Below are 14,606 nucleotides of genomic sequence, written 5' to 3' on the forward strand. Positions count from 1 at the left end.
TTCTGATGTTTCCATAGTTATTTGGAAAGCAGTTTGGTTGAAGAGCCTCCCATCAGCACAACCTCATTTTTAGCCATCCTTATTTGGAAAGCAATGCTCCATCACAACCCCCTCTACAAGGCAAACCGTAACAGCTTAACTGCCAACCAAAAAGGCTTAAGGCAACTCATTTTACTTTGGGTTTGACATGGGCTAGGGGCATACAGCCAGCTACCAGGGCCAGCTTGGGGCACACCGTGAAGTCAGAGCAGCACAACTGCACGCAAACCCAAGCCCTGGCAGTCAGCCAGGTTGCCAAACACCACTCAGGTTCACCCAGCTGTTATCGAGAGAAAATAGCTTATTGTAGCCACCTCGTTTGACTGCTGACAAAACCAACATGTAGATAATCACAAGCAATTAAAGGTACAATTTATTTGTACATACAATATTGCTTCCAAAAGAGGAAAAAACAAGACACAGAAGCTGGCATTTAAGTTTAGGAGCTGAAGCAATTTCCGAGGTGGAGGTTTCTCACTGGTTTTAGCTCTTTGTTTATTGCCTCACCCCTTCCCTAAGTGCTAATAGAAACTTCAAAGTGAAAATAAAGCCCTTAGCTATTAAGAACTTTACAGGCTTGTTTTAAAAACGGGGGCAAAGCACAGCACGTTACAACTCCTCTACAACTCTGGACTCAGGCATCTCTCAAAAAGCAGGTTGTGAAGTCCAGTGACTGTACCAGAGTCATTACTGGTTTTGCTAGTAAGTACTTAATGACTGTTCAATATGTGGATGATCAGCACGCCACCCCAACACGTGAAGGTCATTTACACTGCTACGCAAGCACAGTAAAATCTACATTAAAACACACTTCAAAAGACTTGTCTGTCTTTACTTATGAGTTTCACATTTTTGTGTACAAAAACTGCGGTAATAAATTACTACAGTTCTAGGTCACTCAGCACAGGTCTTTAGAAGCAGCTCTACTATACAATAAACTTATTTTTTAATGAGGCCTTCGGTCAGAAAACCAACTTCACAAAACACAAGCAGGAGTCCACCCACTGTTGTAAGAAATGCTTTAGGTCACCATGTTTGTGCCAAAAAAAATATAATTGTCAAAGGCACAAGAGAGTCTTAGTCATGGAGAAACTCTCTCAGGGAATGTCCCAATAAAAAAACCCCAATGAATCAGTATTTATATATTAAAATACGGTGCAATTCCAAAAGCATCAAGGTATTTTTAGATCACCCATCTTTTCTTTAAATAATGGTATTTTTTCAGAGATGTTTCTGAACTATTGTTGTCAAATTTTGAAATTTAGTTAAGGGGCACCTTTGTAATTACTCTGATGGGAATACCATTACAATTGGGTTTTTTTGTTATTTTAGAAGTGCTCGGAGAGAAGGTATTTAGGAACAGACATTTTTCACACCTTTGAATTTGGATGAAAAATGTTTCCCAAGTCATTTGTCTGTCAAATACAGACTTGATTTATCTTTAATGCTTCAGTAATCTTGAGAAATGCTCCTAGATTTCAGAGATGTAGGGTTTTGACGGATGAGCCATGGCAGATGCCACTGAAGCAGTTCGAGACGGCACTGCTGAGAGGTAACTGCTCCACGCTTCTGCTGAAGGCAGCCAGCAGAAAGGAACAGGCGTTTTCGCTTTAGCTCTTCCAGCCTCCCTCGATATCTTAGCTCTAGACACTTCTACTGCTAACCTAAAGCATTACACTGGGTTTTGCACCAAAGGGACGGAGACCCATCTTCTCTACCATTACAACAAATAAAACTGACTGACCTCCTGCACTGTCGGCTGGATTTCAAAGTTGATTTCACTGGTGTTAGTGAGGAACCACTCAACTTTGACATCTTCTCCTTTGTCTTTCACACAGAGCTGAAGCTGTGGATAGGAAAGCAGTTATTGGAGAGTGTTCTGGTGTCCTGTAAAGAAATTGTAGTTCAAGCTCCACACCAGGGCTCACCAAAGGAAGAATGATACCAGTTTCTGAGTAAGTAAATTCAAAGTGACAGTCTAAAAAGGCAGAAGTTACTTAAGCTTTGAGAGCGTATGCCAGTCAAAGAGAGGGGTATTGTTGTTCTATACATCCGAGTAGCCTACCCAATGTGTTATTTACCCACAGTCTCCTAAAAAGGTGGCTTAATTTATGAATTCATCACTTGCCCCAGAGGGAAACTGTGTTATTATTCAATGTTTTATGGGAGTTAACGTAAGCTTGTATGGATTTTGCATACATGAGGTTCAGCTCAGCTATGGGATGAGACGTAACAAAAGGAAGAAGAGAGAGAACAACACTTAACACTTTACCTGCAAGTGAAGCGGAGACAACTTCACGCTGTACGACCGACCTTCTGCAGCCGTGGGCGAAGTATGTGAGACAGCGACAACAAATTTAACGGAATCTCCCACAACATTACAAGAAACCACCTAAAAAAATGAGAGAGGGTGGGGAAGAGACAAAGGAAGGGAAAACCAAATTAGGCTCCAGAAGAAGGTTTGGTGAAGGCAAAAAGGGAACTAAGAGAAGGAAGGATTTTAAGCTATCAGAATCATGCTAAATTCTGTAGGTGGGAGATTTCTAAGCAATTTCATTAACATCCCTACCTCCTTCTGTACATTCACTTCCAAAACCCACAGTTCAGGTGTTCACTTCTGGACACAGAATTTAATACCTGGAAATTCTGGTATTTTCCACATTTCTTTTGTATTGTTATCCAATAGAAAAGAACTCCTGACCTGGCAAAGACTCATTTGTGTTTCACGTATCTATACACTAAAAGCTCAAAGATCACAATTTTGCATAAGGGAGACAAAGAAGTTTGTTGTTCTTCCTCTTCTGCTCCAAGCTAAGTAGCCTACCATAGGACAGCTGATTTTACCAAACAGTATTTGGTTTAGCGGTATCCTACAAATGTGAAACTTTGGCATAACCCTGCTACCACAGAAGAGGATTTTGTCTGAGTCATTCCAGCTCCCAGTGGGGTGGGAAGAGGCAGGAGCCCTTAAAAGTTTATTCAAGTGTTTGACCAAACCAAGAAAGGCCCTGAAATTTGGTGATGAAGGTGAGCCTTTGGGAAAAGTCTGTACGCAACTTGACTGCAACAGACTTTGTTGAGTACCTTCCCTCACTTTTATGAGCAGTAATTTAACTTGATATCACGCTGAGTTTACAAACACTGAATGGTTTTTCCTTCCTCTCCTCTGCACACCACCAGAGGTGACAGAGCTGCCGTGCAAAATTCCTGGTGTGTGCAGAAAGCGCCTGGCAGCACAGGAAAACTCCAGGTACAGAAGTCAGAAATCACTCATGACGCCAGACAGAGAAACTCACTTTGCAAACAGCTCTGTGGGTTAAAGACAGCTGCTTGTCCCTGTCCCTCCGTGGTTACCATCCCCACAGCCCCACCGTTACATTGAGAGATTGCCCTCCTTAGATTGACTCGGGCAAAGTTAACCAGGTTAATGCAACGGGCAAAGAAATAATTCGCTGCAGGATCTGTTTGACGGAAACTCTGCATGCATGCCATTCAATTATGTTTGCGCAATTATTGCTTCACTTATGGGCACTGGATTGAAGCTGAAGGCTTTCAGATGAATCGTGTACCTTCTGGAAGATCCTTATCAGTCTCTCCTTAAATATATTTCATCTCCCTGAGCTCTGTTTTAAGAAGCACCAGACCATTTCCGAGGGCTTCAGAGCACATCCATTAAGATGGAGACTTGATTACAAAGGAGCAGAGGGAGGGGGTGGACATGACAAGTAAAAATCCCAACTATACCCATGAGCAACAAGATTTGCCTTTTCAGGTTTGTCTTCTGAAAATTATAGTTTAGAAGTGGACAAATCAGTTTCCCTCACCTCTCCCCTGCCCCAAAGTCTAAATTCCTTCAGAAGCGATTTCTGACCCTACATCCCATATAATCAACACGAACGTCCACTATTATAACATAAAGGATTTTTAAGCATTTTTAATAACCAACAAGACCGAAGAGCCTAACTGCTTATTTTACTTGTAGTTGAATTGAAACACAAAAGAAATCACTCCATTCATGAGGATGGATTGGCATGGTGGCTCTTTAAAAGACTTCAAAAATGAATTGGTTCTTCCATCTTTTTTGAGGGCAGAGGAGGGAAAAGTACAGGTGTGATGCAAAAGCTGCTGGCATTTCATCCACACACGCATAGGAAGTTTAGTGCGTTCAGAACAAGTTGGACTTGCTGCACATACCATGCAGAGCCATTCGTCTGGAATTTCTGGATGTCTAAGAGCCAAGGTGGCCAGATACATGGTTGACTACTGCTTAAGAAAAAAAAAAAAAGCATGGCAGGATAGTTGGCAGATGAGTTCATCTGCCACTTAACCACGTTTACTTCTAAGGAAAGGATGGAAACAGACACTGCAGGTGGTGGAACTTTCACTCTTCTTTTTGCACCTTGTCAAGAGATGCCAAATCCTTTTTTTTTTTCATATGTGTACCTTTAGTTTTAGTCTCCTTTATTAATTTATTTTCTACCAAAGATAACTACCAAGTCCTACTCCCCTTCTCCCCTCACTTTTAATAAAATAACTGTGGTCTTCAGGTACAGAGGTCTGTTAATTTTTAATCCACTCAGAAAAAGGAGTGGTACCATGTTTCTTAATGGAAAATAGTATGTCTTTTTATCAGTAGAATCCTTTGTTCAGGAGCAGGATGAATTACGGAGTCAGAATACTGAGAGAAGTAGAATTCTGGGCTAGAATTCGAATAGAAAGTCATTCTGTTTTCATTTAAGATGCTGCCACAAGTCCTAAGAAGTTGATTAAAGAGACCACAAGTGCCACTTCCCTTTTAAAATGACAGTCCCTTTAGAAGTGTAGTGGATGATTTTGATTGACCAGAGCAGAAATACATGGGCCATTTTCCCCAGAACAGTCACATGAAGAAAAATACTGAAGCTTCTTGTGCTACGCTCCTCTTCCTCCATGCCCCCATCCAATCTGCTTCCTCAAATTCATTTTCTCTGTACAGATGAAGAGCAGGAGAAGGGAGGGTCAGGCAAAGCACCCCTTTCTGGTCGACAGGGGAGAGAAAGAGGAAGGATAGATGTTCACAAGAAAACAATAGCACCTGGACTGATGGGAAGGGAGTTGCTCTTCATTTATCCTCCTCATCTCTCTCCCTCACCCCTCCTTACCAGGGACATCCCCAGCCATCAACACTTTGCGTTTTAGAGTCTAGAAAACCTGGCATTTTTATAACAAGCCCCTCTTTAAAAATGAAGCCCTTGCACCACTGCACGGCAGGTGTGGTTGGCTAGTTCCAGACTCCCAGAGGGAGGGGTCACACCCCAGCTCTCTTTTGTTATCTTACATCTGGACAAGCAAGACCTCCTAAATTACAAAAATAGGGTGAGGTGAAGTGGCAGCACAAAGAAACCAGGACCCTTCTATCGGCAGGACCAAGGTATTTTCTCCCTCCAGCACCTCCATAGCCCTCGTCTCCCCTGGCACAAACACCCCGTCACCACCCAAGGTCTCTCCATGCACTTTGCGGATCTCCCATGGAAGATGTTCCCAGCCCTTCCTCAGGTGCCTTCATCGGCAAGGCTACACCCCCGCTCCTCCTCAGCCCTCTGCCACCCCTCCCCACGCTCAGCTGACTCCTGGCACTTGGTCACCCCCATGCCAGGGCTACTCCTGCTATCTCCTCAACACCCTCCAGCCTCACCCCTCACCTGCCCCCACCCCGACCGCACCAGCCCACGATGCGGGCGAGCTGCTGCCGCAAAACTCCCTGACCCAGCTGGGCCCTCTGCCCGACCCTGGCACCCAGCTCCAATGAGCTGCAGGTGCTGTGACACACCTCGCTTGTACCTATCTAAAACTGTTAGTGCAATTATCCTCAAAAAAATTTTCTTTCAGATCAACAACCACAGGAACGAAGGAGACTGAAAAAGCACTACAGTTGGAGTACAACAAATATTTTTCTGAGAAACGTGAGTGTCCAAACTTGTGTACCCACAGTTATTAAAGCCCTTCCCCCTGCTCCGCCCTCTCCCTCTACATCTTGACTTTTCCCCCTTTGCGGTTCCTCTGGACAGAGCTGCGAAACTTCAGTTTCTTTCCTTCCTGAAGCAGCAGCAGAAGACGGTTTATCTCACGAAGAACCATAGCACCTCTGCTCCTCACACGTGGCGTCCTCCCTCCTCGAGAGGCTTCAGTTTTGGCACTGGCACCACAGTGATTTGTGCGTTACACGCGGCCTCTCCGTTACTCCTCTGGGACAGTCGTCCTCCCAGCCCTCTTCGCGTGCAGCAGCAGGTTCCCTCTGAAGGGCCGTGACTTCAGGGGGAATTTCCAACAGCTCTGCCGGGGAAGGTCTTCTTCACCCTCCCCAGGCCCCGACGGCACCATGTGCACGTGTAAAACTAATGGCATTACAGGCCTTGATTGCTTTTTTTTTTCCCTGGAAGGAAATCAGTTTTACTGTACGTGGTATTTATTTCCAGAAATAGTAGGTTACTCTAGGTTACTCAGTAGTATGTAAGTAATAAACACCTCGAACAGTTTGCACAAGAAAATGAGTATATACCATGAGGCAGCCACACAGTGAAAGCTGCCTTGATCTCAACTGTAGGGAGCAGTACGCCATTGATTCAGGAGCCCCGCAATTTCCCATGTTTTGGAGTACTACTCTGAGAAGAAGGCTCTTTTTTTGGCATGGAAAACTTATCTTGTCAATGGCCACACAGACAGCTTGTGTGCTCAGCTTAAAACCTCACCATAAGAAAATTTGCCAGTCAGAAACTTCTGCCTTTTGACAGTCATAACGCTCAGCTGTTACATGACCTTCCTTGGTCACCAGAGCCTATGCTTCAGCTTAAAACCTCACCATAAGAAAACTTGCCAGTCAGAAACTTCTGCCTTTTGACAGTCGTAACGCTCAGCTGTTCAGAAGAAGAATTACATGACCTTCCTTGGTCACCAGAGCCTATGCATTAACTTCTTGAGGGGGTTTCTGTAGCGTCTTCACCGTTTCCTCTTTACCCAAGCAGTTTACCAAGCGACACAGACAAATGGAAGACGACAGATGCAATGCCTAACCCAGGCACAGCTAGGGGTGGATTTTTGGAAGTTGGTATCGGAGAGAATTTGCCTGCAAATATGAGACAAGCCCAGAACAGTTTTCCAAAATGATGGTAAATACCAGGGTGAAGGCAGCGTGAGTGATGGAATGAGCACAGGAGAGAGTTATCACGTCAGCAACAGGAACAAAGCAGAAACTGTGAATTCATCCACTCCTTTGAGACTGACAGACCTACAAATTCAAAAAGGTGGAAAAAAGGGGAGGGGGGGTAAAACAAACAAGCAGGGAGTACGAGGAGAGCGGACAGGAAGCATTTTCAAGCTGCCTATCAAGTTAAGTGAGCATCAAATGGTGCAAGGATAGGAAGCAGTACTTATATTTAACAAAGGGGAAAATAAATAAATACCAGAAATAGACTTCCTAGTTTGGCCTCACTACCACACAAGTCTTCACAAACCATTTGAGAGACAGCATGGCTGAAGACATGGAAACCAACAGAAGACAATAAAGCGCAAGAGAGGTTTGCCGGTTTGTGCTAGGGTAGCTTGGAGAGAGATTCATTTGCGGGGAGAGAGGCACGTCGCACCGCTGGGGTGCTAAGGCATCCCTGACCCCTGCGCCGAGCTGGCAGATGCGGCACAAGCCCATAGGAGGCCCACGCACATCTGCAGTAGCAGCTGGAAGACAGGCAGGCAACCTGACAGTGCCAAAACTAGCACTATCTCCACTGAAGCAAACAAATCCCCACCCTGATGTCTTCTTTCGACAAGACACTCTGTTCTTAAGTAAGCTGGATCCATTATCTTGTCTCGTCCATTTTAGTAGGGTCACCCCACTGGAAATTAAGCTTGTACTCCATCATTCCCATGTCAAGGTGAATGGGGATGTGTCTGAAAGGGGAGAGGACAGTACAGTGAGCAGGGAGGTGAAAGCTGGAAGCAAGTTACATAGGAGCCTGCCAGGCACTGACCCTATTGCATAGTTAACACCCAACATTCCTCAGCAGAAATCTCAGACGAAAGCAAGCTGGGAAGCAGCAATATAAAGGAAGATCAGGACATCACACAGAAAAGCTGAAAAACCTTCAAGACTAGAAGGGAAACGCAAGTCAAAATACAGAACGTGTGTGTATGAGAATTAACAAATATTACTCCTATGAAGGGCAGCTTATCACTGGGAGAACACCAAAGGAAGAGAGATCAAGTCAGTCACAGCATGAAACAGCCACGGGAGAGGCAGATCGGAAGCCTAAAATGCATCAAGAGAGTACTTTCAGACACAGGGCAGCAGCAATCTCCTTCATGGTGAGACCTCACCTGTAGTGCTCTGTGTCACTTCAGCCATCAAGTTCAAGAAAATGGGTTTAACTTGAGCTGCTGCAGAGAATGAGTGCACTTTTGAGGCAGGACAACATCTTGAAAGATGACTTAAGTAACACCTTGTCTAGCCAAGGTAAACAAAGGCTGGAAGGAAATGTTAATTCCTTCATGATGTATTTACTGACAGCAAGTGCCACGGAAGAAAAGTAAATACATTAAGGATAAAGGATTATATTAGTACAGAAACAATAAAAAAACAAAAGCAAAAAAGCTGCATGGGCCATGATTCCATTTAGGCTCGTAAAAAAACCCCCGGTCATTAAAGCAGCAAAGCTCCAGGACAGCTTTTCAAGCAAAACAGGGAGTTAAAATACAATAGGAACTGCACATGATGATCAGGGCAGTTCACCCCACCTAAAATAATCAGAAATAAACACACGGCCATAACTAGGAACGAGCCCCAGTTACTACTGTAGCAGTGACAATGAGAAACCAGTCTTTCCTGGAGCAGAAAACAGCCTCTGCTACAGAATGTCTCTACCTGCTTCAAAGCAAGCAGAGCTGGAAGCCGTGATGCCCCAGCCCGGCACGAACGCAGGCTGCGAGCTCGCAGCAGGGTGGCTGCAAATGAAGGGATAACAAGATGAAGCTACGACAGCTGTGTGGGAGAATAAGACCTTTTTGGGCATGCTGCACAGCTCATGGGAAAACAGGACCTCTCACAAGCCTGCAAAACAGTCCTCCTTTCTCTCCACAATTTCCCCCAGCAAGACTCATCACACAAAATTAACATGAAGCTTTCATATTTGCTGTTGCCTGTTGTGATCCAAGACAGTCATTCCTTGTATAGCAACTTATTATCACTCATTAAAGGAATGGCACTCTCAGGGCATTTTATTTCTATTTAAGCATGAAGCAGGAAAAGAAGGGAGACTTCTGTCGTAGTCTGCTACGTCTAAACCCTCTGTGCTAAGTCCCCATCAAAGGAATCATCTTTTTTGTTGCTTTTTTGTTGTCGTGAAGTTCAAAGCCTCTGGAAATAGACTGCAGTAACGGAAAGGTTGGCAGAACTAGCCAAGAATATTGCTAATGTTTACTTTATTAAAACAAAACAACCAACACCACACAATGAAAACAGGCCACTTCATTCTATGTACTTAGGTTCTGGCCCAAAATTGGAGTGAAGGCAGTGTCTAAATAGAGGCGGTGTCAAGCAGCGGTGTGAGCCACAGAGCAGCTCTGTCCCTATCACAACAGCTCTGTCTGAGCTCACAACCAGCAGCTTCCCACTGCGCTGTGGAGCACACGCCAGTTTTACAACTCTCAGCTTCTTCAAGGCAAGGACAGTATGTATACACCTACGGACTGCACGTGTCAGCATGTGTCCTGGTTATAAACAGAGTCATCAGCAGTAATGTAATAATTACAGTCTGGCTGGTAATCCCGTATTGTTTCAGAGCAAGACTGCATGCAAACCTCCCCAGGCAGGAGGCTCGCTCCCAGCACCAGGCGGGCTCGTCACCTGGCTGTGCTCCGTGGCCCAGCATTCAAGAGGAGAGAGGACCACCCACCACAAAAGACATACCACAGGGTTCTACCAGCATACAGCTGCGTTAAGGTGTTACACATCCCATGTTTACTGCTGTTTTGATCTCTCACCCTCAATCCTCCACTCCCTTTGATGACCACAACCTCTCTGATGCAAGGTCAAATCCATATTTGGATGCAGCGACATGCATCAAGCCCTGGCTGCCAAACAAAGGCACCTATACGCTCTTGCCACAGAGATCACAAGTAAAGCAATGTGTTGAACCGGTTGCAGGAACAGAGTCTTGTGCCAGCTGATGCTTCAGGCAAGTGCAGAAGCTCTGCGGGATGCTACAGCATTGATAAACATGCAGCATATGGTCACAAACTACATTCAGAGCCAGGCACACCAGTAGTGAGTTACAAACACGTGTCAGAAGTTTGAGTTTGGACAAGCTGCAGACAGAGATTTCAATTTCATATGCAATGATTAGAGTTTCAAGAGCACCACACCACAAAAAAACCCCAAACCTTTGGACCCTTGGTATTACCAGAGGAGTATGTAAGAGACAACTACCATATGAGAGAACTCCTGAGGTGTTTAGAGAAAGGTATACATTTAAGGAAGGAGGGAAAGTAGCTACCAGAGTGCCATTCTAAGGTTATTATACACTGAAATCCAAACAAATGTTCAGGTTGTACCTTAACTGAAGGAGTAAGAATAACTCAGAAATTTTTCCAGCAGCTGTGCACAAGATTATGGAAATGGGTCTTGGGACAGTTCAGAACAAACCAGTTTACGTAAGCAAACCTGTTTCAATCCAATACATTTTTAAATGTGCTTATATTGGTTTAAGCTGCTGCAAAACCACATTAGATTGCTGGCTGCAGTATAACAGCTCAATTAACGTACTGAAATGGCTCATCCCAAGGTCAGACAAGGACCAGAGACTGCACGAGGGAGGGTGCCGGATCGCAAAGCCACAGGTAGAGGAGAGCAAGAGAACAGTCCTACAGCAGCCAGCAGTTCCCCAGGCTTAGGCTGCCGCAGAGCCAGCACTCGCTACCTTCTGCTGCCCAAGCTCAACTACAGCAGCATAAGGTGCCCACAGGGCACCGCGGGCACTAACTTACCTTGCTGCTATGGCAGTCAGAATCTACAGTTAAACAACGCAGAAGTTAACCTGGGACTGCAGCAGAGATGTTCCCAGTGGTACCTCATGACTTCAGGGAGATCTAGGACTGCAGCATTGTGCCTTGGTTCTGGCATGCAGGCAAGATGAAAGCGGGTTTTAGCCTTGAGACGCTGTTTTCATCATGGTCCAGCCACAGGCATGGTGCTCTGAGCACAGGGCTGAACTCGGCGCTGGCCAAGGGCAGCCAACAGACACAAAACTCCTGGCCATCTCCCATGCAAACACATTTGCAGCCCTGCCCGCCTTCCAGCAACTTTTTAGACACTGCACTGTAAGACAACTGGGTTTTGTGCAGTTAGTTGCTAGCTTTTATTTGTAGCAGATCTCCCTTGGTTGCTGGCTTCACACATTATACAGCACACCACTTTTAGACCTAGCAGTCACCTCTACCTTACAATTTCCCACTGTCTTGCCTTCCAGTGGCACAGAGTAACGCTAGTGCCAACTCTATGGCCCTACCAACTACAGGCTCTGTAGTCCCACTGCTGGCGCAGGGATCCCTGGTAGACGGAAAGAGAAAGAAAAAAAAAAAAAAAAAAAAGAAAAAAGGGAGAAAACAAGTGCAGAAATAACTTTACATGTTGGCAATCCCCAGCTGCCACCAATCAGGGTGCACCTGTAAGTTGTGTATCAGGCACATAAACATGCGTAGGAATGCATAGGAATCATAGTAGAGCCGCTTAACATGTAAATCAAACAACCAAACCAACATAAAGCAAAACAAGAAGAAAAGCATTAGGCTAATTTGATGCAGGTGCCTAAAGCTGAGCACCAGTTTCAGATGTGACTAGCAGTTACAGTCACTAGGATGAAAATGTGGGAGCTATCATTGCTAATAAGCACACATACATTTTTTACCCTGTTCTAAGAGCCACGTTCTGCATTATTTTAATTTTATATGCGCTGAGCATGGGGAAAACCACTTCCCAGTATGTAGAGTGGGGGTGTGAGAGGAAGAAAGGGGCCACTCGCTCCTCACTGAACACAGAATTCAGTAAAGTCAAGACTTCACTCTCAGGACTTTGCAGCTCTTCCACTGATCCTTACTTGGCACTGACTTATGCAGCAAACCTGTAATCAGCCACACAAACAGCAAGAGGCAGACAAAGATGTCTTCCTGTCCTAGAAGAGAAGTGTCCCTTCTTCATGAATTCCCCACCCCACGCTTCAGCAATAGAATGGGGAACCATCATACCAATGGTGACGGTGGGGGGAGAGGGCTGCTGTATGAGTTCATTGAAGGCATACCTATAAACTCGGCATAACCTTGGGTATTGCTCATTTGGTAGAAGCCCTGGAGCACATTCTGCTCATGACTTGCAGAAGTGAATCAATGTGAAGAGTTTGCAGAGGTTCATTAGAGCGGCAGCCTCTTACCAGCCTTGACAAACTTAGGTCAAGGGTACAGAAGTATTGACAAATAAAACTCCCACTGATGCTAACAAGAAGTTAACATTTCCTGACCAAAAGTACACTGAAATAAAACAAAACTGAAGTTTACCTTCTCTTGAGCTGACTTTACAACACTAACAACTTGTTTAACTGCTAGCTCAAGTGGTTCTGGTGGGTCATCTTCCTCAAACATAAGCAACTGTGAATCCTAAGAAAGAAAAAAAGAAGCATTGTTAGGTGACGAACCCATCGCTTAAAAATGAGCAATAAGTACGCACTGCCAGTGATGTTCCTGGAAGAACCGGAGACAGAATTGCAAATGTGTGTCAAAACTTATGTGTATTAATTGCACGACACCTCACTACATAATACAGGGTAGAGTCTGAAAACCTATACTTAGGACATAACTATGGGCCTAATCATAACTCATCTTTCTCTGCAGCAGAGCATCAAGGCACACAGCACGGTGCAGAGCAAAGCCCACAAGTAGCAACAGAGTTCAGTGAAACTGCTTTTCTTGAGTAAGGATTAATCAGTGCTGTAGCTTTAAAAGGCATTTTTGGTTTGGCCTAATAATACAGCTGCGCTAGGCTATGCCAAAACTAAGAAAACCCAAATATCATCCTGCAGAGGTGAGGAAAGAAGCCTTCCCCTCCCAATCCTTCCTCGCATGTGACGCAGGCAGTGATGACAGCTACTCAGTCTCCACATAGCAAGGAAAAGACAGCGTATGCCTGGTTTGGCAGTGAGGTCATACATTCAGAGAGAGACATCAGCACTCGCATTCTCCACCTGCTACCCGCAACCAAGCGGTCAGCGCTGCTTCCCTCGTCACCCGAGGCTGTTTTGCACGCAGGAATTTCATTAGCAGGGAGCTGCTGACATTGTTTTGGGAGGCTGACAGCGGGAGCCACGCCATGCTGCAGTGCCAGGCAGTGAACTCATGGCAAGTGAGGGCTCCAGCTGCTCTCCCGAGGGGGGGGGTGCGAGTGCCCCCGTCAAAGTGGCTTTGCTCTCTGGCTGGGGATGGGAAGCTGCCACTTGTTTCTGGTTACTCTCGGTTCCTAGCACCTGTGCCCAAGCTGCCTGGGCTCTCCTCTTCCACAAGCGCAAGGCAAACCTTTGTTTCTTAACACAACCCGTGCTTTTCTGAACCGTGCCGTGCAACCTGAGAGAGCAGATGAAGTATTTTCTTTCTACTGCCCTGACTTAATGGTGGTGTCTGGAAAGCGTTAAACTGCTTTCCTTATCTTTCATGCACAGGCACTGGCCTGCTTTTCCTTTTCCCCCAGCCCGTCCCCTGACACGTAAGGGGAAAGCATGCTGGGGCCACTGGGAAACGAACCTCCTAGACCTAGGGAGAGGGGTGAGTACGAATTCAGAGACCTGGGTACACGCCGCTTCCCAGATAGTTCAGCCTCAGCATTTTCCACTGACACAGCAAGGGTTCAGTCCCCAGGACCAGGGAATTAGGTTGCCACGGCCTCACCTCACCTCCTCTCCTCTTAGACCCGGGCATACCGTTACAAACCACCGAGGAGGATGCCATGCTGCGCCCTTTGCAAGAAGGGTAAGATAGGATGGGAAAGGACATTTATCTGTCCATTTATCTGACCCAGGTTAAAAGCAAACTAATGAAAAGCTGAGAAGCCCACCATCCGTGGCGGTCTGGCGAAAGCTAGCCCTCAGCATTACAGGCACACAGGTTCAGCATGGCCTAAGACAACACGAAGGAAGCCCAGCTCTGGGAGTCATTTGCCAAAGGAGCGGCCGCAGGCCCCGTACCAGCGCACAGGGCAGGAAGTTTCCATCGTTTCCTCCTCCCCACGCCCGAACAATGTTATCGGCAGCGCAAACCCCTGCCAGGGGCCGCGGGGATCACGGCTTTCCTTCCCTGCTTCCACGTGTGTGCCCACGCTGCGCCTCTGGCCAGCTCCTTCCTGCAAATTCCTGCCAAGCAGCAAACACACGTATATACGCACACGCATACATGCGCACGCACACACACATATATGTATATGGATACCTGTACACACACGGAGGGGCAGTACCACACCGGCAGGCGCTGTCAGCACCGTGCGGACGGCAGCCCATACGCCT

At 45.9% G+C, this 14,606-nt stretch overlaps 1 protein-coding gene across 3 annotated transcripts in view; it reads right to left on the reverse strand.

The window, feature by feature from the left end:
• C2CD2 (C2 calcium dependent domain containing 2) overlaps positions 1–14,606 on the reverse strand; it is a 37,153-nt gene extending 22,547 nt beyond the window's left edge. The window contains exons 1-4 of one of the 3 annotated variants that reach the window (XM_035896356.1): positions 14,533–14,606; positions 12,616–12,714; positions 2,312–2,431; positions 1,784–1,885 (exon numbers count right to left, since the gene is read on the reverse strand). In XM_035896356.1, the coding sequence (XP_035752249.1) occupies positions 1,784–1,885; positions 2,312–2,431; positions 12,616–12,699 (306 nt within the window). In that variant the 5' untranslated portion in view covers positions 12,700–12,714; positions 14,533–14,606. Of the gene's footprint in view, positions 1–1,783; positions 1,886–2,311; positions 2,432–4,233; positions 4,303–12,615; positions 12,715–14,291; positions 14,501–14,532 lie in introns of those variants that run through there. The other 2 variants (XM_035896357.1, XM_035896358.1) reach the window with 2 other exon arrangements.

This window comes from Egretta garzetta, unplaced genomic scaffold (assembly GCF_000687185.1).
Source record: "Egretta garzetta isolate BGI_Z169 unplaced genomic scaffold, ASM68718v1 scaffold45, whole genome shotgun sequence".
In the NCBI taxonomy this organism is placed as follows: Eukaryota; Metazoa; Chordata; class Aves; order Pelecaniformes; family Ardeidae; genus Egretta; species Egretta garzetta.